Consider the following 25,273-nt stretch of genomic DNA (forward strand, 5'->3'; position numbering starts at 1 on the left):
AAGGTGCTTTAAAACTGCATAAACATCTAGGCCAGTAGGCCTGCAACAAAATAGTGTAAATAAAGACTAACAGCCAGGCCTTCAACAACAACAAAGGCACCTATAAGTTTGGTAACCTAACGTGTTGTTGTGATGACGTAATCAAAATATTTTCGGCCGATAATTTTGGTGGCCGAATATTCGATGCATCCCTACTAAATAATAATGATCACGCCACCAAACACACATTCAAACTAAAGGAACCAGCCTGTTTGGAAAATGTAAGAAGTAGAAAGTACAGGTATTTGTGTTCAACATGTAAGAAGTCAAAGTAAAAACGTGTCAGATCAATAACTAGTGGAGTAAAGTACTGATACCAGAAAAATGTACCTAAGTAAAGTCACAAAGTATTTGTACTCCACTACTTCCCTTTGATTTACCTGATTTGCACTCTGGACAGACAAACTTCCCTTTGGGCGCCTGAGCCAGAGAGATGCAGGCCAGGTGGAAGGCTCCACAGCACTGACCCTCACACAGCAGCAGCTCCCCCGTCTTCTCACACACCTGAAACACCAAAAACAACCCACTTTAAAACACCTTATAACATAGGCGTAATAATGAGAAGCTGTGAAGGCAAAGGTGTGTTTCTATTTTCTGTGAAGTTTTATTGGTGAATTGTGATTTTATTGTACAAAATGATATTATAATACTTTATTGCCAGATCAAGTATGACATTGTTCTTGCATCAAAGCAGCTTTATCTGACAAAATCAACAAGGACCAATATTTCATATGAGAAACAAGGAAACATTTAACATAACATTACAATCACTGAAGACAATATGCTGTAGACCAGGGGTGTCCAAACTTTTTTCACGAGGGCCACATACAGAAAAATATACAAAGGGCTGGGCCACTTATAGAGGTGAGGTACTATATGGCCTCGAAAGTTAAGTTATAAGTTAACAACATGTTGGTACATTAGGCTTGATACATGAATATGCTAAAAAAAATGCCTACATCACAGCTCTTTATAGGGTTTCATTTATCTTCTTCACCTCAGAGTGATTAAAATAAGATGAAATATGAAGGGTCTATTTCAAGCTAAGATTTGTTAGAAAATGTTTTCAACATGAATTGACTGAATTTATTTTAAAAGTTGGCTTATTAACACATGAATACTACTCAGCTAAACCTATTGTGACGAACAATGAATTTTGTTTTGCTAATGAACTAAACACGTTCTTTACCATTTTTGAGTCACTGGATAATTCTGCAAAGTGCACTGAAATGCTCGAAACTATAATACCTGCTTCCTCTGACAACATTACCATCAGTGTCGAAGAGGTCAGAAAAACATTTCAGTGCACCAACACCAAGAAAGTGGCTGGGCCAGATGGGTGCAGCGGTTTTCTGCTGAAAAACTTTGCTACTGAGCTGGCTCCAGTGTGGCAACCCATCTTTCAGGCTTCTATTAACACACACACCATCCCTCTGTCATGGAAAACTTCACACATCAAACCGCTGCCCAAAATTCCACGCCCAAAAGAACATAAGGACTACAGACCAATAGCCCTCAACTCAGTGATTATGAAATCACTAGAAAGAATTCTGCTCCGATTTCTTATCAGTACAACACAAGACAAACTGGATCTATCCCAATTTGCTTATAAACAAGGGTGCGGCACGGAAGATGCTGTGGCCCCTCTGGTTCACATCATCACTAAACATTTAGATAAACGCAACACCTATGCAAGAGCCCTCTTCCTAGACTTCTCATCAGCATTCAACACAATACAAGCAGACTTCTTGGTGTCAAAAATGGCCAAAATGGAAGTAAATCCATACCTGATTTACTGGTATGCTGCTTTCCTCACTAGTAGAGAGCAACTTGTGAAGATTAACAAAACCCTGTCATCTGCCATCACAACCAATGTAGGGCCCCCCCCCAGGGCTGCGTGAGTTCAGCTGTGCTCTTTACTCTATACGCTGATGATTGTCGTACCAACACACCAAATCAAGTCATCATGAAGTACTCTGATGACACTGCAATAATATCTGTGCTCAGTAACACAGACGACCCTGAGCTGCACCAACAGGCTGTAAATCAGGTGGTCAAGTGGACTGATAGCAATGCTCTTGAGATCAACACCAAGAAAACTGAGGAAATCCTTTTTGGCTCACCATCTGACTCCCATAAAGTCCCCATTGTCATCCATACAGATGAAATCAAGCAGGGAGTTTCATACAAATACTTGGGTGTAATGATTGACCATCTGCTGTCATGGAAGGATCACATTGAATATCTGAGCAAAAGGACAAAACAAAGAATTTATTTTCTCCGCCGTCTTAGGTCTTTTGGGGCGAGCAGAGAAACTCTTCTGTTGTTCTTTACATCTGGGATCATGTTCATTCTGCAGTACTGCAATACGACCTGGTACAAATGTTTGTCAGCAGCTTTAAAATCAAAACTGCTCCACCTGTTAAAAATATGCTCAAAGATTGTTGGTCAACCTGTCAGAGACTCTATGACTCAGCCTATCATAACAACCTAGTGAGGCTGTCCAACAACATCATCTCTGACCCAAACCACGTTCTGAACAGTGAATATGAGCTGCTACCTTCTGATCAGAGGTACAGGGTCCCACCATTCAATAAAGTCAGACTGAAGCACTCCTTTGTGCATCAGTCAATCCTCTCAGTAAACACAGAGCTAAATCCCAGGTCAAATGCACGCTAAAGGTTCTTTGAGCAGCTTTTCTCTCACTGATTGTGCTGTTATGTTAAATGTTTGTTGTTTGTGTTTCATGTATTGTGTCTGGATACTTGTCTGTTGATGTTGGACATGGAGCTGCTGTGACGCAAGTCAAATTTCAGACTTGATCTGACAAATAAAGTATTATCGTATCGTATCGTGTAATATATGTTTCCATATTTGAAAAGCACAAGTTTCATTATAACTTTCTTCATCAGTACATTGGGACTTTAGGAGGAAGCTCACCTGACATATGTTCTCCTTTAAGGATGCAGGACCCCCTCGGTCCCCTATGATCTTCCTCGAGGGTGACAGAGGATCGTCACACAGCGACAAGTCGTCATTCATGGAGGAGAAGCTGTGATCCAAGCAGGACGGCTCAGCCTAAAGAAAAGAAGGTGTTATTGTGACTTGTATGAGTTTTGTATGTTTTTCTTGTTTATTGATTTAAGTATTTTGGTTGTGGTGGTGAAGTGTTCTTTATTTTTACGAGTTGTGTTTTATATAGATCAAAAAAATGTGTCCATAAAGGACTTGTGGAATAGCTCTTTTCCGTAATATAATGTTTATATTGTAAATAAAATGTAAATAGCACATTTTCTAATAAAAAAACTAAATAAAAGAAGGTACAATTTACTACATCCATAAATTAGGGCTCATTTTCTATTCTCATCTGCCAGTTCCTGTAACAATCTGTCTGTGTTTTATTTTGTATTGTCAAGATCTGTCTTTGTTTTCCCGATTTTGAAAGGTGTGCACCCCCCTGGTTATGTCTGCTTCCTTGGTGTTTCTCAAATGTCCAGGATCCTTAGAATTCTACCGAGGCCGGCGTACTTCGTTGCAGGACATTTCGAGGCTGCACATGTGTATCCTCCACGGTCTGGCGCACGGACCAATTTCCAAAATCTTTGGCGGAAATCGCGCTCCATTTAAGGCCTCGCATATGACGCACACCTGCACACCCGTTAGCCTGTTCCACCATTCTTTGTTTTCCGACGCTAGGAAGGATTCTTGCCTCGCTTCTGAAGGACCTGACTCGGAAGACATGCCCTACTAAGGAAGCATCCTCGACATTGAGAAACACCCACTGTCTCTGGCCGTTTTTTCAATCTTGAGGATACTGGCTTCCAAGCCAATATTTCAAGGATGCTACGTCATCAAGTAGCGCAGCAGGACCGTTCCACTGTCCAGCATACTTGGAATTCCACCGAGGCCGCGTCCTTGGTTTGGGGGAAATGTCGTGGCTGCACATGGGTAGACTTCGCGTCCTTAAAATCCCCACAATGCTTTGCGCACGGACCAATTTCCCCAAATCTGTGGCGGAAAATGTAAGGCGGGGGCTCTCATATGAAGCACACCTGCACACTTGCTAGCCTGTTCCACTCTTCGTTTTCCGAATGCCAGGAAGGATTCTTGCCTAGCTTCTGAAGGAAGTGACTCGGAAGACATGCGCTACCAAGCAGGTGTACTCGCGATTGAGAAACACCCGCCGTGTTTCCCTCCGGTTTGATTGGCTGATTGTGTTCACCTGGTGCCCCTTGTGACTTGTTGTGAGTTCCTTGTTGAAGTTGAATGTGTTCACTGGGGAGAGAGTTCTGCTCTGTATGTGAAGTTGATGGAAGGATTTTGTTCTGAGCGATTTTATGTTTTGCCTTGCCTTGTTTTACTTTGTTTGCCTGGCCAACTGTAAAAATGTGTCTTTGATTCTGTGTATATATATATATATATATATATATATATATATATATATATACAGTATATACATATTTGCACATGTATTTTTGTATACATTTGTTTTTATATTCAGGATTGTGGGAAACGGTATTTTGATCTATCTGCCTGTACACACAAACTGGAAGATTGACAATAAAGTTGACTTTGACTAGTCTTGCAAATTACATTTTTTTTTGTTTTCAACCAATCGTCTGCATTTGGGTGCTGTGTACCTTGCCCTCCAGCCATGACAGTTCCTGCAAGCATAAGGAGAAGAAGAGGAAAAAGGGCTGACCTCTGATTCTGTCGACTCCTTCTTGTCCTCTGCTTGAGGAGCATCAATGTCTGCTGACGGTGTTTCCTCCAGCGTGGGTTCAGGTGACGGAGGTGCTGGAGGGGAGGGGGCAGGAGATTTGGGAGGAGGGTCTGTGGTGGAGCTGGAGGATACCTCTGTTGAGCTGGAGGCTGTGGGCTGCCGAGTCTTTGATTTTAAAGATGGCGGTCCAGCATCTGGGAGTAAGAAAGACGTGTTAGAAAAAATAGAATAAGGCAGGGTAAAAATACAAGATTAAAAGAAACAATGTTTTGGAATAAATTAATATTATTGGATTTGATCAAATGCAGCAGCAAACAGAAATTGAGGTTAAACAATTGTTTATTAGAGTTAACACAGAGCAGGGGGGTATACTACGAAGCAGGATTTTCACTTAGCCGGCTAACTTCAGGGAAAACTCTGGGTTTCCTCGGCTAGTTCTCTTTTTAGCAGGCTAGATCTCCATGGTAACTGATGCTGTGCGGCTAACCTGCTGGTCGGGACCAGGTTAGGTTGCAGGCTAAGAGCTCAACTCAGTGAAAGCACTGCCTGCTGACCAATCAGAGCTCAGTGTGCGGAGTTTAAAGCGATGAAGTCATATTACAGGAGAAAGGAAATACAGAAAATCTGCCGTTGCAGGAAAGACGGCCGGCAAAATCACCGACTGTGTGAACGTGAACATTAATAGAATATCACCTCCCATCTTCAGAGCAATCTGACTATTATAACATTAGCGTTAAGAAAGCTTACTTAAATATCTGCCTCAACATAAGTAACCGGACCAGAGTAACATTAAGTACAGTCCGCGGCATATCACAACATAATGTATCATATATTTCCTTATCTGAGTCAGCTGAGCCGTATCTGGCCGTGCAACACTCACAGTGTCACATACTGTATGCAGAAGTATTATTTTAAGCAACACATTAAGTTGACGAAACACTCGAGTCAAATGTAATTAAAGTCAGATCGTGTCTTAGACGGGGCAGTGATATCATAAATCTGTTAATGTACGCATTCAAACGCTTTTTCTTTTACCAGCTGTATTCACCTTGCAGGTGCAGCTATGTGGCTTTGATCCTGGATAAAGTGTTTAAGTCATGGATGTTTAAAGTTTAACTTCTTCATATATGTCTAATATTATAGTTGACTTTTCATTCAGGAAGTATGACGCTGCGCTGTCAGTATGCTTCTCCATGTTTGTGATTGGTCGAATGCTCCAAATACCACCCCTTTCATGTGAACGCGCACCTAACTAGATAGGACACGGCTGGTTTGAGCGATCCACTTGATAACCCGCGTCGTAGTACAGTTTAGCTAGAGCGCGTATGTTTTGGATTAGGCCAACCGGCTAACTCAAACATATCCAGGTTAGGTTGAACCAGCTTCCTAGTACAGTCCTCTGGTCCATCCCAAACTTTTTTTTTGTTATCTAGATTCTGGATCATTTAAAATCATATTTTAAAATCTAAAATAATCTTTACTTGTCTGCAAATTCAGATCTGAAGATGTGATGCGAAACATTGCTTCAGTTTGACTTATTTTAACATTTTTAAGTTCTTTTCAAACAAAACAAATGCACACAATAAAAATGATTATTATATGCTTATAATGCATTCCACTATTGTATAAATATAGACTGTTGTAAGATGATTCACTTACCTGACTGAGGAGCAGGATTTGAATTGTTCTTTAGTGTTTTGACCTGTGGCAAGAGAGACATATTTATGTAAAAGTGACGGCATAACAACATCACCGTTAAAACGTCCTAATTCATGACGTGAATTAAAGTGTACAATATCTGCCTCTGAGATTTAGATGAGTCTAAAGTAGCATTCAATTGAAATTCTACAGTAAAATAAAAGAATTACAGATGTACTAGTCAAAGTCAAAGTTATTGTCAATCTTTCAGTGTGTGTGTGTACAGAGAGATCGAAATACAGTTTCCCACAATCCCAAATACAAAAACAAATATATATACAAATATGAGTATCCTATATATACACAATCAAAAGACACATGTATACATATGCACACATTAAGACCTAAATAAAAGCACAACAATCAATATATACAAAAGTAACAGTCACTTCAATATTTTTGAGAATGTACATTAGTGCAAGACTGTCCATAGCAGCGTGAATAAAAAAGTGTCTGTCTGTCTGTCTGTCTGTCTGTCTGTCTGTCTGTCTGTCTGTCTGTCTGTCTGTCTGTCTGTCTGTCTGTCTGTCTGTCTGTCTGTGTGTCTGTGTGTGTGTGTGTGTGTGTGTGTGTTACTACAGATTCAACAGAGGTATATTTACCTTTTTCTTGGGGCCCGCTGAGGCCTCTGCCTCCATACAGTACTCCAGGATCTTCTGAGTGGGTTTCCTCTTCCGCTTCCTCTCCAGCACAGGAGCGCTTCCTGTGAAATAAATGTAACACAGAAGACTCAATGCATTGTTGCATATTTAAGTCAGTGTTAAGCAATCGTTGTAGCTTAAGACCCTCTGGAACTCCCTCCCTCTTGAAATCAGGACCACTGAAAACGCAATCAATTCACATCTGTTTGTCCGGGCCTTCAGCCTCCGTTAACTCTCCTCTGCATTTTTGTTACCAGTTTTTTTCATCTTCTTATTTTCTCGTCCCTGTTGTTGCATTTGTGTCCCCCCCACAGCCTCTCATCTTATTGTAAAGCGTCCTTGGGTTTCTTGAAAGGCGCTATATAAATCCAAGTTATTATTATTAAGCATCATAGTTTGCACAGCTAAGGTCCAATAAAGGAAAACCTAATCTTCCAGGATAGAATCTTTATCAACAAATGTTCTTCTTAAAGTTAAGGACAAGAGACTCAAACACTTCCTTACTCACCGTTGCCTTTGACGAGGCCTTCTGACAGCAAATGGTCAGCTTCAGGAGGAGGGGTTAGTGTGTCGATGGAAAGTACAGGTGCATCTTGGGTAGATGTGTTTTCAGTGTTGGGAATCTGTAGTTCAGACGGTGTGGTTGTAGGAATTTCCTCAGGAGGTGGCGTCTGTATCTCAGGAGGCAAATTCAAGGAGGGGTGGTCGTCCTGTGAGCTGCTGTCAGATCCCGGGTGTTCGGACATAACGGGTTGAGTTTCCTGTAAAAACAAATTACTTTATTTAATTGTCATTCATTGATAAAAGGTTCATGTGTAGCCCGAGACGTGATATTGAAGGCTTAATGCCATAGCATTATGTATTGTAACAACATATGTTATAAAGTTACAACAGATCATACTTTGTTTGAGTTTTACCTTTCCAATCAACTGGAGAGGCTTTTTGATTTTCTTCCTGGTGGAGAAAATCTGATCATACTCTTCAGTCCATTCAATCAGTCTCTTGCTTGGTTTTCTTATTCGTTTGTGTGCTGAAAAAGATATATAAGGAAATACACTATGTTTTAGTATTTGTTGGTTATAGTGTGAAATGAAGTAGAATAAATTAGAAGACTTTCATGAACCTTATCGCTCTTCTACCTTGGCACCACTATTTGTGAGAGTTAGCCTAACTGCTAACACGTAGCAATCAAACAAAGAACAGTTGCTTTGGACACCTATAGTCTAATGTTGCCTTCAAATGGGTCGTGTTAAATCTGTTCACAAGAAGAATTCAAATGAACACCCCCCTCTCAGAGAGATATTCTGAAATGTGAAATTACATCCCTGACATGACATGTTGTAAAATGGCGGGGGCTATGGACATCTGGCTGGTTATCTATAAACAACCGCAGTACTATGAGTTCTTGGTGTGGTTTCCTGTCATTATGTTGTTGTAGCAACTTCTTTGTGCCAAGTTTACACCAAAATTGAGTAAATACATGGAAAACCCTTAGCTAAGGAGATGGAAGCAACTAACCAAGAAAGGCAAGAGCTGGTCACAGTCATGAGCTTGTTGATTTGACAAACATGTCTTAACAGCACTTGAATGCACCAAATATGTGGATCAAATTGTGCTTAGTTACTTTGGGCTGACAATAAACTAGTATTACCTTTTGGAGCCTTGTCACTTCCTCCAGTGTCGCGCATGAAGCTCGTGGTCGTCTCAGTACCATCTGCAACGAGGCCATTTGGCTGTTCCAGACACAGCGTAGCGTCACATCCCCTCTGCTCCAAAGGCACCATGTTCTGTAGATTCTCATTTACTCTACTCCACGTATCATCCTCCTCCCCAACTACTCCTTCAGCTCCTCCAGCGTGCCTCTCCCAGCTGCTGGCCTCTATGCCAAACAGTGACTTGTCTCTTGACGAGCAATCGAGTCCTGATGAAGAGTCTGTTGTCGGCAATGACTCCAGTCCTGGGAAACCAGGGCCAGACCTGGCGGGACGACAAGGCACCTCACGGTTGGCTTTCTTTTTTACCCTAGTTGAGCTGATTCTTCTTTTATAGGGCCTCTTGGATGTCTGACTTGTGCTCCCCTCATTGTGTTTGTTTTCAACTTTGTCTTGAATTGAATTTGAATCATTGTTAACCTGTTTAATTTGTGGATCTTGGCCTGCGGATGTAGCCTCCCCAGGCATCACTAAAGGTTCCTCCTTCACATGTGCACTTGGTGGCCCAATGTCAAGCTCTAAAGGGGTCCCCTCTCGCTCTCTAGTGTCATGCAAGTCCTTCAACATCATGAGAAAAGTGCTGAACTTGTAGCTTGTGTCTGCTTTGAAAGAGATGGGTTTACCTTCAGCCTCATTTGTCAGGGACTGGAAGGATACCTCCTCAATATTTTTAAAGGAATTGATAAAAGAAAATGGTGAGGAAGGTGCAGACGACGAGTGCTGCATGTCAGAGGACTGATCTTCATTCTTTGCCTTTACCCTAGAAGTAAGGGGTATGAAGTCCATTGGAGGAGTTGAGGATATGGAGAGATCTTCATCTTCACTCTTCACATCCAAGTCAGCTGAATCAGGACGTGTCAAAGGGGAAGTGCTAGAGCTAGAAGTGTCCTTGTCACAATCATTGTCAGTACGAGTTTTGATTTCAGTGCAAAAGTCCAGTTTGGAGTTAGATGCAGAGTTGCATGCGACATTCTCAGTTGTTTTGTATAGATTTAAGAGTTCTTTCTGCTCCGCCTTCTTTCTGACTTTTTCTCGCTTTCTTTCTTCAACCTCCTGCATGGCCTTCAGGGCTCGAGTCATCAACCGACCGCTCGCTGGGAGGTGAGTAGGCTGCTCATGGAGTACGATTCTATTGACTTCATCTGAAACCAGCTTTAATTTGGAGACAACTTTCTTGGCTTTTACAGAAGATGGAGTTTTATCAAAAGCTGTACTATTGGCAGAGGTCATTTTTTGTTCTGAGTTGCCTAACTGGTCTGTGGTCATGCTTGATTCATTGGATGCAAGAGTCTTCCTACTTTCTGATTGGTTTGACAATGAGGAAGTCATGTTGCTTACATTTAAAACTGGTACCCTTTCCGATTCTTGACTACCCAACTCATCAAGCACATTTGCCACTTTGGATGTAACAATAGGTTTATCATGTAAGGATTCTGACGAGAGACGGAGGACACCTGTCCCACCACTTGCTTTTACCTTCTTAACTGAGATCTTTATGGATTCTGAACTGACTGCATGATCAATGGAGATACTTGCCTTGCCGTTCACCCAATCTGATTGTTTAGAGGACATTTCAGGTACTTCAGCATCTGGTGTTTCATTCTTTGTACATCCAGGTTGGTCATTGGGATTAAGGGTCACAGTGGAGTTAAGGAACTTCTTACCCTTCATGTCCTTGCGTATTAATTTTACAAAAGGTAGCCTACACTTGGAGAGTATACTTGTTTGCATTTCTAGCCTTGCTATTGGGTCAAAAGCATCAACATTTAACCTGGCTGATGAAGTATTTTCTTCTGCCATGTCAGAAACCCTTTCGATTACTTCGACCTTGTTATTAGCCTTTGTCTCTGAATGTTGAGTATGAATGATCTTCTTAGCACTCAACCTTTTACGCTCCTTTCCTTCTGCTTGGTCAGAAACCCTGTCGATTACTTGGACCTTTTTATTAGCCAGTGTGTCTGAATCGTCAGCTTGACTAACTCTCTTTACAATCAACTTCTTTCTTTCTTTTTCTTCTGATTGGTCAGAGACTCTGTCAATTGCTTGGATCTCTTGACTAGCCACCAAGTCTGAATGTTGGGAATGACTGATTCTCGTTGCACTCAACTTTTTACCCTCCTTTCCTTCTGCTTGGTCCGAAACCCTGTTGATTACTTGGACCTTTTTATCAGTCTTTGTGTCTGAATCGTCAGTTTGACAAACTCTCTTTACACTCGACTGCTTTCTCTCTTTCTTTTCTGCTTGGTCCGAAACCCTGTCGATTACTTGGACCTTTTTATTAGCCAGTGTGTCCGAATCTTCCGTTTGACTAACTCTCTTTACAATCAACTTCTTTCTTTCTTTTTCTTCTGATTGGTCAGAAACCCTGTCAATTACTTGGACTTTTTTATTAGCCACCAAGTCTGAACGTTGAGTATGACTGATTCTCGTTGCACTCAGCTTTCTATCCTCCTTTCCTTCTACTTGGTCCGAAACCCTGTCGATTACTTGGACCTTTTTATCAGTCTTTGTGTCTGAATCTTCAGTTTGACTAACTCTCTTTACACTCGACTGCTTTCTCTCTTTCTTTTCTGCTTGGTCAGAGACTCTGTCAATTGCTTGGACCTCTTGACTAGCCACCAAGTCTGAACATTGAGTATGACTGATTCTCGTTGCACTCAACTTTTTACCCTCCATTCCTTCTGCTTGGTCCGAAACCCTGTCGATTACTTGGACCTTTTTATCAGTCTTTGTGTCTGAATCTTCAGTTTGACTAACTCTCTTTACACTCGACTGCTTTCTCTCTTTCTTTTCTGCTTGGTCAGAGACTCTGTCAATTGCTTGGACCTCTTGACTAGCCACCAAGTCTGAACGTTGAGTATGACTGACTATTTTTGCACTCAACTTCTTAATTTTCATTTCTTCTGATCGGTCAGACATTCTTTCAACTACGTGGACTATTTCATCAGACATTCTGTCTGAATGTTTAGTTCGACTGAAGCTCTTTACACTTAACTTTTGTATTTGTTTATCTCCTCTTTGGTCAGAAACCCTGTCAATTGCATGGATATTTTTAGTAGCCAACATGTCTGAATGTGGATTCTGTCTGACTGTCTTCACACGAAACGTTTTACTTTCCTTTTCTTCTGATTGGTCAGACATTCCGTCAACTACAGTGTACTTTTTATCAGCCATTGTGTTTGAATGTTGAGTTAGACTGGCTCTTTTTTTACTCAACCTTTTACTTTCTTTTTCTGCTGCTTGTTCAGAAATGCTGTCAATTTCATGGACCTTTTTATTGACCACCGTGTCTGAATGTAGAGTTAGACGTGCTCTTTTTTTACTCAACTTCTGACTTTCTTTGTCTTCTGCTTGGTCAGAAATGCTGTCAATTTCATGGACCTTTTTATTGACCATCGTATCTGAATGTTGAGTTGGATTGGCTTTTTTTTTACTCAACTTCTGACTTTCTTTTTCTTCTGCTTGGTCAGAAATGCTGTCAATTACATGGACCTTTTTTGTAACCATTGGTTCTGAATGTACAGTTGGATTGGCTTCTTTTTTACTCAACTTTTTACCTCTTTTTTCCTTTGCTTGGTCACAAATCCTATCAATTTCATGGATCTTTTTATTATCCATTGAGTCTGAATGTTGAGCTTGACTGCCTTTCTTTCCACTCAACATTTTACTTTCTTTTTCCTTTGCTTGGACACAAATCCTGTCCATTTCATGGACCTTTTTACAAGCCGTTGAGTCTGAATGTTGAGTTTGAATGACTCTCTTTGCACTCAACTTTTTACTTTCTTTTTCTTCCGATTGGTCAGAAATCCAGTCAATTACTTGGACCGTTTTACTAGCCATTGGGTCTGACTGTTGAGTTTTGCTGTATTTCTTTACACTCAACTTTTTTCTTTGCTTTTCTTCTGCTTGGTCCGAAATCTTGTCGATTACATGGACCTTTTTGCTAGCTGTTGTCTCTGAATGTTGAGTTTCACTGAATGTCTTTACATTCAACTTCTCACTTTCTTTTTCTTCTGATTGGTCAGAAATCGAGTCAATTACTTGGACCGTTTTACTAGCCATTGGGTCTGACTGTTGAGTTTTGCTGTATTTCTTTACACTCAACTTTTTTCTTTGCTTTTCTTCTGCTTGGTCAGAAATCTTGTCGATTACATGGACCTTGTTGCTAGCTGTTGTCTCTGAATGTTGAGTTTCACTGAATGTCTTTACATTCAACTTCTCACTTTCTGTTTCTTCTGATTGGTCAGAAATCCTCTCATTTACTTGGACCGTTTTACTGGCCATTGGGTCTGAGTGTTGAGTTTTGCTGTATTTCTTTACACTCAACTTTTTTCGTTGCTTTTCTTCTGCTTGGTCCGAAATCTTGTCGATTACATGGACCTTTTTGCTAGCTGTTGTCTCTGAACGTTGAGTTTCACTGAATGTCTTTACATTCAACTTCTCACTTTCTTTTTCTTCAATCCAGTCAATTACTTGGACCGTTTTACTGGCCATTGGGTCTGAGTGTTGAGTTTTGCTGAATTTCTTTACACTCAACTTTTTTTTTTGCTTTTCTTCTGCTTGGTCAGAAATCCTGTCGATTGGATGGACCTTATAATTAGCCATTGTGTCTGAATGTGGAGTTTGATTGACTGTCTTTACACTCAACATTGATTGATCATTGAAAATGAGTGGGCTGGGTTTTATGTTTTTTTTAACATGTGACCTACCCAATTGATCCAATGGTAAGACTGTAACAGGTTCAATTGTAGTACAGTCTGTCTTTCTATCCTTTGAATATCTACACTTATCAAAGGGCACGTCTAACTTATCAAAGACCAGTGAGCTCTGCTTGTCTGACAACCCTAATAGGTCATTGGTACTGACAGATGTACTAAAAGGCCTATTGGCAACCTTTGTGTTAAAACACTTAAAATGTCCTGGCTGTTTATGTTGTAGATTTGTTTCAGCAGGTACCAGAGTGTTATGCTTTTCTGAAAACCATGAATGCTCTGTGGGACTCGCAGTTGTACCCAAAGACGTATTAGCCACCAATGTGTTTTTAAACTTCAAATGTTGTGGCTGTTCAGTTGTCAGATTTGATTCAGCCGGTTCCAGAGTCTTACGGTTGTCTGACAAACTTGACTTGTAAGGAGTACTGCTGGTTGTTACAAACGGCTTCTTAGCAATCACAGTGTTTTTACATTTCAAATGTACTGGCTGTTCAGGTGACAGTTTTGTTTCACCAGGAGTCTTATGCCTGTCTGAAAACCCCGGCTGCTCACTGGAGGTGGAGAAACTAGTAGGAAGTAGTGACTTTTTACTTGCTGCAAATGAGTTTTTTTTCTTACAGGGCACCTTACTGAAGAGAGTGCGGTCCGACTTTGAACTGGTTGTTTTAGGTCGTCTGTCTTTGCCTGATTTAGTGAACCAAAGACCAGTCTGAATCTCTGGCTGCTTCTTCACTTCTTTAACAATTGTGACCAGTGGCTGAGTTGGAGTAAGCTTAGACTGACGTTCAAGTGCTTTCGGACACAAAATCTTAGGGACAGAGTCAATGTCAGAATATGGGCACTCTCCATTATCTCTCTCTGATTGGTCAGGACTATTACGCAATGTCTTTGACTTTTTGGAGTGTTTACTACAACTGTCCTTTGATGATTTACTTGGTTGCTTCTTTCCAGATGATTTATTTAAAGTGCTTGGCTTTACTGGAGTTGTACTTGGGGGTGAAATGGACCCATTGGTCATGTAGAAAGTCTCAGGAAGGGTCGGTGAAGTGGAGGGAGTAAAAGTTGGATTGGCCTTGCGCTCTGTCTCCGGTGAGAAACTGTCTTGAAAGTCATCGTCTATGAACGAAGGAAAGGAAGAAGACATTTGGTGTCTTGCTTGGACAACAAATTCAGCTTCTGCCACACTGGATTTCCATGAGTCCTGTAAACGCTTTGCAATCTACGGAAAGATAAAGGCAAACACTGCTCAGTATTTTTATACATAGCAGTATAAAGAACAATGTGTTTATTGCAATGTTAGTTATTCCTGACCAAGTCTGAAAACATAATTGTTGTTGTCCAACATGATGATAACCAAGCAATGACGATGCTTTAGACCAACTTTTTATTAGGGCATGCCGAGAGGAAGTATTTACAGTGTTTTTGTAGTTCTGCTCCCGTTGCTTCCCCTTCCGGCGCAGTAGGGGGAGCTGATCGAATTCAAAGCCTCCGTGGAAACTGTGAGTTGATTTTTCCTCCACCCAGGTTAGCTCCAAAGGCTCCCCAAAGGTCCTGACATGGTAGAGCCGACTGGGCCGGTCACTGGGCTCTAAGACAACAACAAACATCAGTTTCAACCTCATGATACTCAGATTAAATACACATTGTTCTGTACAGAAAATACATAAGTGCATCAACTAAGCAAAGGAAGCTTTAAAATCCAAGAAAACTAACAGTACAGGCTGATGTAATTAGGACTGCAAGAAACTATTATTTTAATTGATGCATCAATGAGATAGTCAGTCTATAAAAAAAAGTCAGAAGTTGGTAACAATTGTCAATTAGCGTTTAAGAGCCCAAGATATTTAATTGAATATCAAAGACAAGTACAGAAACTATAAACTCAGTGGGATCAGTCAAACCAATTGGCCATTTTCTTAAATAGTAAACAATAAATGTATGAATCAGTCTTTGCAACTATAGATGCAACTTATTGACAAATGATTCAAAAGTAATGTATAGTGAAAAATGAGTTAAATTAAGTAAAATTCCGTGTTTGATAGAAAAAGGTAAATGGGAGACTTTAATTCTATATTTTACAATCTAATTTAAGGATTGTATTAGATGTTTTCTGGTATCGTGGTTCCTCCACTTGGCAACCTGACCAAATATGGAAATTGGCAAGCCAATGTATGTCATAAATTATAATCTAAGACTATCTTGTTATCCTTTTTGTGTATTTTGAATCACCCATCAGTTTATGCTATCAGCTGCTGATGTCTAATACAGGCGACCAAACAATCCACAGTGTACCACAAGGAAAACAATCATTGTACATTGTAGGTAATCACATGAAGTCAACAATGTCTCAGGCCCACCTTTCACTTTGTGATAGATTCCCTGTGCGGGGTCAACGGTCACCTCGCAGGGCCACCATGGTCTTCGGTTTAACTTTGCCCAAATAACTTCACCCTCTAAGAACTTCAGAGATGGCACAGCCTTTTTCTTGAAGCTGTTCTGCTGTTCAACATGACAATAAAGACAGAATATTACAATAAGACAAATTAGATACTGTTTTGTGTTCTGACCTAGTAAGAGCTACAGGTGTGTTGGTTGAGCTTGTTATGTCATTTAATTGTCTGTGTTTACTGTATTGCATCCAAAATAATCTGGCCCTTGTGCACTCCTTGTGAGAGGAGTCAAATGACTTTAAAACATTTTTTTCTACTCATTTCAACCAAACACATAATTGAGAACACATGTTAGGTTTCAATGAAAGCCTGGCGGTCACTTAACCATTGACGGATGGTTTTGTTATTTACTTATTTTACAAAATAAACAGAGGCTGCCCCCAAATATATATATCCTGGTGTGGGCCTCTCCATCAAAACACCACGTACACAACGCTAGACACTACCGGTCACACTGGTATTGTGCATGCTGGCTCACTGTCACATTGTCATAATTTACTGGGGCATTAAATAGAACAAAGCCATCACTAATGTCTTTAGCAACACCAAGGCTTTTCTTACTCAAACAAGTCAAAATGCTGTGTTAACATTGATTGATCTGTGAGCTGTTATCCTGGGGAACTTGACGAAACATTGATTCACAAAAACAGATGCATCCAAGTTGTTATTTGTTGTTGTTTTGCTTTGGCTTTAGTGTCACCTCCTGAGCAGTGCCACGTTTTAGTGTGAATAATCTGCACCCAAAACAGGCGGAGAAACAAAAGCAGAACTTGTGGCAATGAATAAGCATTATGTTACAGGTCGTTTGCGGTAATATATGAACCCTGTGGAGGGTAGCCTCAGCGCTGACAAAACATATCCATATATGCAACACATAAAGTTTATATTAAATGGTTATTTTGGTCAAATAAATAATCTTTGTATAACTTTTATTTGGGGGATAATTATGCTTTATGTTTTTGGACTACATTCCCTATAAAGCTTTGGGGAATGTAAACAGGAAGTAAACATTCTCATCTTCTAAGCACCATTTTGCATTGACATTTCAGCAAATTCATACCATTAAAATAGTGCAGAATAAGCAATTAGCAGTCCCTGTTTGCAGCGTACAGAAAATGATCACTTGATTGCTTTGATACTGAAGAAAGTCTATGATTTCTGAGTGGCTTTATGGAACATTTACTGAAAAGACAATGATATGTTTGCGTGGCGTAAGACACACTGAATGTAAAAACGCGTTCATCATGTCTGTGTGTTGAGATCTGACAAAGTTATTACTCAGAGAGGATGTGTGATTTTTGCCATCAGGCCCTAAGGGGTTTTCGGGTACTTTCATTGCCTCCATGAACTGCCGCTCTGCAGCTGACTGTCTGATACTGCTGACAATAAGTTATTAGGCCAAATCAGCTTTCAATCCACAATAACTAACTTTCTGTTCACACCTGTGCCTTTCACATTTTGCATAGTCTCACCCTTCAGTTCTCCTCACAGTTTGAAAACCTCTAGAGAAGCTGACCTTCAGTTCTTTGTAAAAGATAAGTAAGAGAGTATTTATTTATCAATGACCGAGCTACATTTGTGGAGCGCTGACATCTCTGAGCCCACACATTATTCACAATGAGTGACATTCTGGTGAAAAAAAGTGCATATGTTCAGTATTTACAGTAATCCAGCAACATGGTAAATAAGTTCTAGTCTTTTAGTAGACAGTAGGCGCGTTCACACCGCAGTACTTTTCCCACTTTAGTTCATGCGAACTTAGTTCATGAGAACTCTTTAGTTCTCATGAACTATGTACAGATCGCGTTCACACCGGAATAAGTTCCTAAGGGAGGATTAGGCAAATGAAGCCGCTGACGTCACTTCTTCTTCTTCGGGTTTACTGGCAGGCCGCAAACAACTTCACGGCGTCTACTGCCACCCGAAGTCCCCGGGCGGAAGTCCCCGGAGTTGGGGACTGGCTTCAGTAGAAGCTGCTGGGACTCCCAGCAGCGATTACACACGGCATCTATTGCACGTCTGTCCGTCCTGGGAGAGGGATCCCTCCTCTGTTGCTCTCCCTGAGGTTTCTCCCATTTTTCCCCTTTAAACTGTGGGTTTTCTCCGGAAGTGTTTCCTTGTACGATGTGAGGGTCTAAGGACAGAGGGTGTCGTTTTTTCTCATACTGATATTCTGAACAATCTGTGCTTATTGTATAAGCTGTAAAGTGTCTCTACTGTAGGCTATTTTTATTATATGTACAGCACTTTGGCTCGACCAAAAATCGTTTATAAATGTGCTATATAAATAAAACTTGATTTGATTTTATTTTATTCTACTGAAGCCTTCCGAGTAAATCGCCAGAACGACGACACCTCCTCATCTCCACCGCTCCCATGTTTTCTTTTGTGTTGCCATAAGTTAGTCTTTCTGCGTTTGTGCGCTGGGCTAGTGCTAATGCTAATAATGTAATGCGAGGATAATAAAATGGCGGCTTCACAAAACCTTTTTGGAGTTTTACGGGGCGTGGTTTGCAATCCGCCCAGCCAATCAGACATAGGAACCTTTTTCTCCCACGAAAGTATCTGCTCTCTAGCTGGGGTAAAAATAAAAAAAAGGGGGTAAAAAGGTTCTGATGAACTAATTTTAGTTCCGGCTCTTTTTGGTGTGAACGCGACATTTCTGAACTATATCGGAACTAAAATGGGAAGAGTACTGCGGTGTGAACGCGGCTAGTGTGTTCTTGTATTTTATACCTAATCAGTTAGGGATCAACACTTCCAGTTCGGAGTAGTATTCCTTTCTGAGCCAGATTTAAAATGTGTATAGTTAAACATCCCCTCAATTTATTAGGGGTGCACCGAATGGGAAATTCTTGGCCGAAACCGATACCGAAAATAGGAAACAGTTGGCCGAAAACCGAATGCCGAAAATGATTAATAGAAATATATATATATAATGTATACATTTTTTACCAATGTTGTTCAGCTACCTGATTATGGAAAAAGACATGATTATGGCAAAACTTAACTTAACTAATAATCACTATTATGGGTCCATAAAACGTTTATTCAGCACTTTTGAATGCATACAGTACATTAATTCCAAGTCAAGTGCATTTTCTTTTCTCTGTAGGATAACTACAACAAAGTGCATTCAGAACAAAGCCAAGGTGCTTTAAAACTGCATACACATCTAGGCCAGTAGGCCTACAACAACATAGTGTAAATAAAGGCTGTAACAGCCAGGCCTTCAACAATAACAAATGCACCTATAAGTTTGGTAACCTAACGTGTTGTTGTGATGACGTAATCGAAACGCGGCGACAAGCACGGCGTGCGACCATGCTCGTGGCTGGCTCACAGCCAACATGTCTGCCGCTTGGAGATATTTCAAAATATCAGAGAGAGAGGCGCGGATTGCAATTTGTAAAATGTGTTCAGCTGACATTTCTCGAGGGGGTGTAACTGCAAAGACTTTCACCACTTCGGGATTACTCCGCCACTTGAAATCAAAACACCCGGACAAATATGCGGAGTATGATCAACGTAACCCTGTTCTCTGACATTCGGTGATATTTTTTCGGTGCTAAAACCATTTCGGCCAAAAGCCGAAAGGGCCTTTTTAACCATTTTCGGCCGATAATCTTCGGTGGCCGAATATTCGGTGCATCCCTACAATTTATCATATTTTTGGATATGAAATTGTGTCCATCTATATGTATGTATATACTATACTATAATACACTTATAGTGAAGTTTGCCTTGTTGTGTCACACCAAGTTGAAAACTAATGTCTACCTGATGGCGGTGTGACAATAAAACCTGAAAAGCTGTTTACTTGGAGTAATAACTGGAAAACTTGCCATTGAATGCCTTGTGGGACTATCGTCCAGCAGGAGCAGCTCGGAGCCACTCTCCCACTCGTCATCCGAGCCGTCCCAGTATCTCCGGCGCTGACCCGAGGACTGGGACCGGGTCACCACCTTGGCTGAGGACAGGGTAGCATCCTTGGAGTCTGAATTCACGTTTCCAGGAGTGGATGGGATCAGATTCTCCGGCCTGTCGTGTTTATCCAAGCTTCCGTCCAGAGGGGACACCGCGTCCTGCTCTTCATCGTCATCCTCAAACAAAGAGGACTCAAAGTGGAGGAAGCCGTTAGCAAAGGGGCTGTTGCTGTCCAGAGAGAAGGCCGGGCTGGGCGGGCCTGAGAACAGACCTTCTGTCTTTTTCTCCGAGACGTCAGGAGCTGCAGGTATGTCTCGACTTCTACTCTGGACCACAGGTTGTTTTGGTCCAGAAGAAGAGCCACAATAGCTTTCCTCCCTGCTTGTGTTCTGGCTGCCAGAATAATCCCCGCTTGTACAGTCAGCCCAGGAGTCCGTCTCCATCTCCTTCCCCCTGTCCTTCTTATTCCCCCCCCACTCCCAGCTCCTTTCCGGCTCCCTCACCGGCAGCACCAGGTCCGGCTGGCTCACCATGGAGGTGAGATGCTGCAGCCTCCTGAGAGGACTGTAGGATGAAGAGGAGGAAGAGGAGGAGTGCTCCGTTTTTGTAAACCCATACATGGATGCATGCTTGAGGGAGGAGGCAGACATGTTTAACCCGATCCTGTGGTCATGGTGTCTGGAGGCGGCGAGGTCGCGCCCGGGGGTTAAAGGGCAGCCGGACTGATGAGTCTCTCTGCCAGGGCCTGGGTGAGGCCCACTCATGCTGGCATGGTTCCTCCCTGTGACACAAACAGAGAATTGTTAGCATACCAACAAAAATTATAAAAAAATCTAAGTTTGGATGACTATTAAAACACCTGCAAATTGTTGCTAAAGCTTGTTAGACTGACATTTGTTTTAATTAATGGTATATTTTATAATCCTACAATTATCCTCAAAGAAAGTACACTTCATCCATGTTTCATGTTTATTCTCAGCATATCCCTACAATCTGTGTTACATCACTGCAGCTTGATCAAAGTTATCCCAGGCAGCTGGTGATGAGATATATTGAAGAAAAAGCGACACAGCTCTGACCTGAAATCCGTGAAAAACAACCCAATCTGCTTCACATGATGATCATCAGAATACAACGTAAACAGACTCACTGACAAAGAGCGGGTCGACCTTATATGAGATTATTTGGGAGAGATTCTGCGCAAAACATCACAACAGCCGCTGTAAAGCCTTTGAGGATAATTATCGCGATGTGATGAAAATGACATCAACACGATAAGGTCATCAGCCTGTAAACTCGTGCATACTGTGGACTCACAGAATAAAGACGATCAATGACAGCATGTCATGTTATAACATGTACCCTTCGTTAAACAAGCCGGCTGCAGCCACCAACTGGAATTAAAATGGACCCATTCGTGCACGCGCGTGTGCATAGGTGTGTGCCACTGCATGTGTGTGTTAGTGTGTGTTGTGTGTGTCGATCATGGCTTGCAGTGGCTTCCATGCTTGCACGAGAAGAGAAACACTTAACGCTATATAATACCACGAGACGACACAAAACAAGTTCACCAACACACACACGCACACGCACACACCCCTCCCCGACAGATGCAGGCTATGTGTGCATCAAACAACAGAATCACGGAGAAAACGCCAAATGACACGGGATCCGTCGCAAGAATCTTACCATTCTGATGTCGTTCAGCGCAAACATGACCCTCAACCCGCTCATTTTGCCCATTAAATGTGCCAATTTCCAATTTTGTGAAAGCGGATGAGGAGAGTCCCAGCGGCAATACTACTAGGCCTGGATCCTGTGAAACGTACTCTCTCACTGCCCCCTGCACCTCCCTCCTCCTCCTCCTCCTCCTCCTCCCTCCTTCTCTCTACATGCGCTAAAGCCTGGTCCAGCGGCCCCTGGAATTAGAGATTCAGGCAGCGACACTCCCCCTTCTGCTTTGAGATAACTACTTTATATTTCGCCGTGTATACATCCCTGCTCTGTTGAATGGCTGTTTCCTGCCTACAGACTCTGAAAGTCAGCCCCTCTCTCTGTGCGCACTGCCAGGCGTCACTACTGCCTCCCTCCCCAGCCGGTCCACAGCATAGAGAGCAGAAGGGGCCGTAAATCGTTTTTCCTAGAAATAAAAACTGAGAAAATCTGAGCTGGCAGCCACCTATAAAAGAGAAAACACACCAGACGTCCACATGACACCTCTAAAAACTGGCCCCGCCCCTCTTCTTAATTACCAGCATCAATTATTAAGCTAAACCAGGCTGCCATCACCAATATGTCACATGCCAAAGTTGTGCCAACAAACTGGCATCTCATACACCACCAACCCCTCGAAACGCACTTGGTCAGCACACTAAATAAGACGAAATAAATAAATGGAAGTCATTCAAAATGTCCTCCACTAACACGTCGGAAAGGCAGAGAAATTGTGCAGCAGGCTACCCGGAAAAACAGATGGGTTTCCTTTCCTGAGACGATTTGCTGTGTAGTCTGCACACCCGGTCCCTTCAAAATGGAGTCCTCCAGTCCAGCCTTTAGTGGAGGAAAAAAAAGCAGGCCACAAAGTGTTAATGCAAGCTCGATATAAAGTTCAGCCAGCCACGGAGGGACTGAGCCTCTCTCCTGATCCCTGGAGGTGTTTCTGAGTCCTGGGTCCTGACAGGAACATGTTCCCTACATGCTGTCCCTGTCTCATGAGCGTGTGTGCCACGACAAGAACAGGGGCTCCTCTGGTGTGTGTGTTTGTGTGCATGTGTGTGTGTGTGTGTGTGTGTTTGTGTGTGTGACAAACGCTCGTCTAAAAACATTAAATGGCACTTTAAACGTCGTCTGTGCTGTTTTTTGGTTACTGGTTTTGGTGCAAATGAAGGGGGGAAAACACACGGTGTCTTTTTTTTCAGAAACGAATGGGTGAGAGTAGCCTACTGCAGCTCCTCGGCCGGGGAGAAGGAGCTCTGCTTTGGTGTGTTGGATTTGTATAGTGAGATTTGTATAATTAGAGACGATATGTCAGTGGGGACATGGGAGGGTGGGTATAGGGGGGGGGGTTCAGGTGTAGAAGAAATCCCCCCACACACACACACTTCACTCTTGTCACCGGGAGGCGGTGTGATATGGGAAAACGGCGGAAATGAGCGACAGAGTCGCAACACAGAAACACTTCCTCCCCTGCAGAATGAAGCTCGGCTGGGTCACTATTAAGCACGAGGCGAACAGACACGAGCCTCTTTATGACTGTGCATGGGAATATTTCACGTTTTCTGAAACCTCTCGCTAAAATATCCCCTTCTAACATCCCCCGGTTATTTTCATCTGAGAACACGGATGCGTTTTGCTATTCGAGCCGAACAGAATATGTTTTGTTGGAAGTAGTGAGACACACCGGTTAGAGACGGGCAGACAAGAGCAGGGCCTGCTGCGGGTTTATCAGGCTGAGTTTCGTTAAACAGCGCCTCGACCGGCAGCCTCTCGCATCTCCACCTCCATCATTAGCGCCATTAACGTGGATCACCTTCATTTACAGGCAACATGTCAACACCTCCAGGACTTTCCACTGCTGCATCTAACCGAGGTTTGGTTTGACGAAGCATCTGTATGAGTCAAATCCTCCAAATCAAAGTATTACAAAAAAGTAATTCCCCAGACATGCAAGATAAGATAAAGATGAGAGAAACCTTTATTATTTCCTGTAGTAGGCTAATTCAGGTGTCTGAACAGCAGAACAAAGGGCAAAACACAGGATAGAACAGATTAAGTTCAAACAAGGATAATTAGATTGAATAACAAATTAAACATATAAGTGACAGTATAACATTACATTAAAAAAGGTTCATTAAATAATTAATTATAATAAATATATATACAGTAGACAAAGTCCTACCTCAGCAGCTTACTGTGGTCTTCTTGTTTCCGAAAGTACATGCAGAGGTGTGAAGTAACTAAGTACATTTACTCTAGTATTGTACTTAAGTATCCTACAAGATCTGAGTACTTCTGAGTCAGGGGCGCCGCCAGGGATTTTGGGCCCCATGAAAAGATATCACATTGGTTACTTAAACATTTTGTTCTTAATGTTCTAAAATTGTTTGGGACCCTGTCAGTCACGGGCCCTTAGAATCGTCCTAACTTTTCACCCCCTTACGGCGTCCCTGCTCTGAGTACATGTATCCCTGTGTAACGTATCTGAGTGAGAAACGATCAGGCCACTTTTGTTTAACAGGCTGTGGTATGTAAATGTGTTATAAATATACAATACAGATGGGTAATATACAGCTTCCGGACCTGAAATACTGGATTCCTGAAACACTGCTTTACTTTCGGTGTGTTAAATATGGCAGGCAAAATAACATGACATCATTTATTTAACTAAACACACAACACTTTGCAGAATCATGACACATCTATCGACCCCCCCACCCCCAAACAGATGACTCAGCTGTTCTGGTATGAGCTGGTAAAAGTGGACTGATTTGAATGAATGTATAGTGACAGTGACAGTACTGATACTACTTTTTCTCAGTACCTTTTCCACTGCCTCTGCTGCTACTTCAGTAAAGTATCTCCTCATCACGAGCCGAGGCCTTTGTGTTGTTGAAGCGCCACATTTATTTGGAGACTCGTCAGATCCACCAGAGGGCAGCAGAGCACGGGACATGAGATCAAGGTGTAAAAGTGTTTCCAACATTCCCACAAAAACTGATATCCCCTTGTCAACGTCAATCTCATCGCTCATTTGTTGTTTATTTTTATCCAATCAACTCCACCCTGTTGACTTTCTCCAGAGGTTCTATAGTGTAGTGGTTATCACGTCTGCTTTACACGCAGAAGGTCCTGGGTTCGAGCCCCAGTGGAATCAGTCTTTATGTTTGGACAGTGATATGAGAATCCTTATATCAATAGGTAAAAAATAACCTATATGTATATATGTCATTCCATTCCATTTGAAACAAGCAAACATAATAGAAATACATTATTCAATTCAAAACGTATGAAAGTTAGCAAAAATAAATAGGAAATACAAGTCAAATCCATTTATAGATTTTAAAATGTGACACATGCTATCCAGGAATCAACTGATGAAGATGTGGAAATGCTACACAAGTAAGCTATTTATCCAGATTGTATTTATTAATTGATGATTAAGTATTTGTTTCTTCCTGGTGACACAGAGGTTGCAGTTCTCTTAAAGGGCCAGTATACCTGGGAAGAAGTGCATGTTTGGATAGTCGAATACATTTGGAAACTTCTCAATGCACACCTCTTCTCACTACAGATTGGAGGGCAGTTTCCTCTCCAAAAATGTAACATTTACCATGCTGCACTGATACCCCAAGTTGGTGGAGGTAATGAAAGA

At 41.8% G+C, this 25,273-nt stretch overlaps 1 protein-coding gene across 3 annotated transcripts in view; it reads right to left on the bottom strand.

Annotated features, from left to right (window-relative positions):
• The window catches only part of nsd1b (nuclear receptor binding SET domain protein 1b), a 36,141-nt gene extending 13,499 nt beyond the window's left edge, over positions 1-22,642 (bottom strand). Inside the window, exons 1-12 of one of the 3 annotated variants that reach the window (XM_079651157.1) lie at positions 22,363-22,642; positions 19,821-20,683; positions 15,883-16,024; positions 14,941-15,113; positions 8,753-14,744; positions 8,019-8,131; positions 7,610-7,862; positions 7,063-7,163; positions 6,422-6,464; positions 4,742-4,956; positions 2,980-3,117; positions 420-543 (exon numbers count right to left, since the gene is read on the bottom strand). In XM_079651157.1, coding sequence (XP_079507283.1) covers positions 420-543; positions 2,980-3,117; positions 4,742-4,956; positions 6,422-6,464; positions 7,063-7,163; positions 7,610-7,862; positions 8,019-8,131; positions 8,753-14,744; positions 14,941-15,113; positions 15,883-16,024; positions 19,821-20,666 — 8,140 coding nt within the window. In that variant the 5' untranslated portion in view covers positions 20,667-20,683; positions 22,363-22,642. Of the gene's footprint in view, positions 1-419; positions 544-2,979; positions 3,118-4,741; positions 4,957-6,421; positions 6,465-7,062; positions 7,164-7,609; positions 7,863-8,018; positions 8,132-8,752; positions 14,745-14,940; positions 15,114-15,882; positions 16,025-19,820; positions 20,684-21,591; positions 21,778-22,362 lie in introns of those variants that run through there. The other 2 variants (XM_079651159.1, XM_079651158.1) reach the window with 2 other exon arrangements.
• Positions 22,643-25,273: the final 2,631 nt, after the last annotated feature.

This window comes from Notothenia rossii (genome assembly GCF_949606895.1).
Source record: "Notothenia rossii genome assembly, chromosome: 9".
NCBI lineage: Eukaryota > Metazoa > Chordata > Actinopteri > Perciformes > Nototheniidae > Notothenia > Notothenia rossii.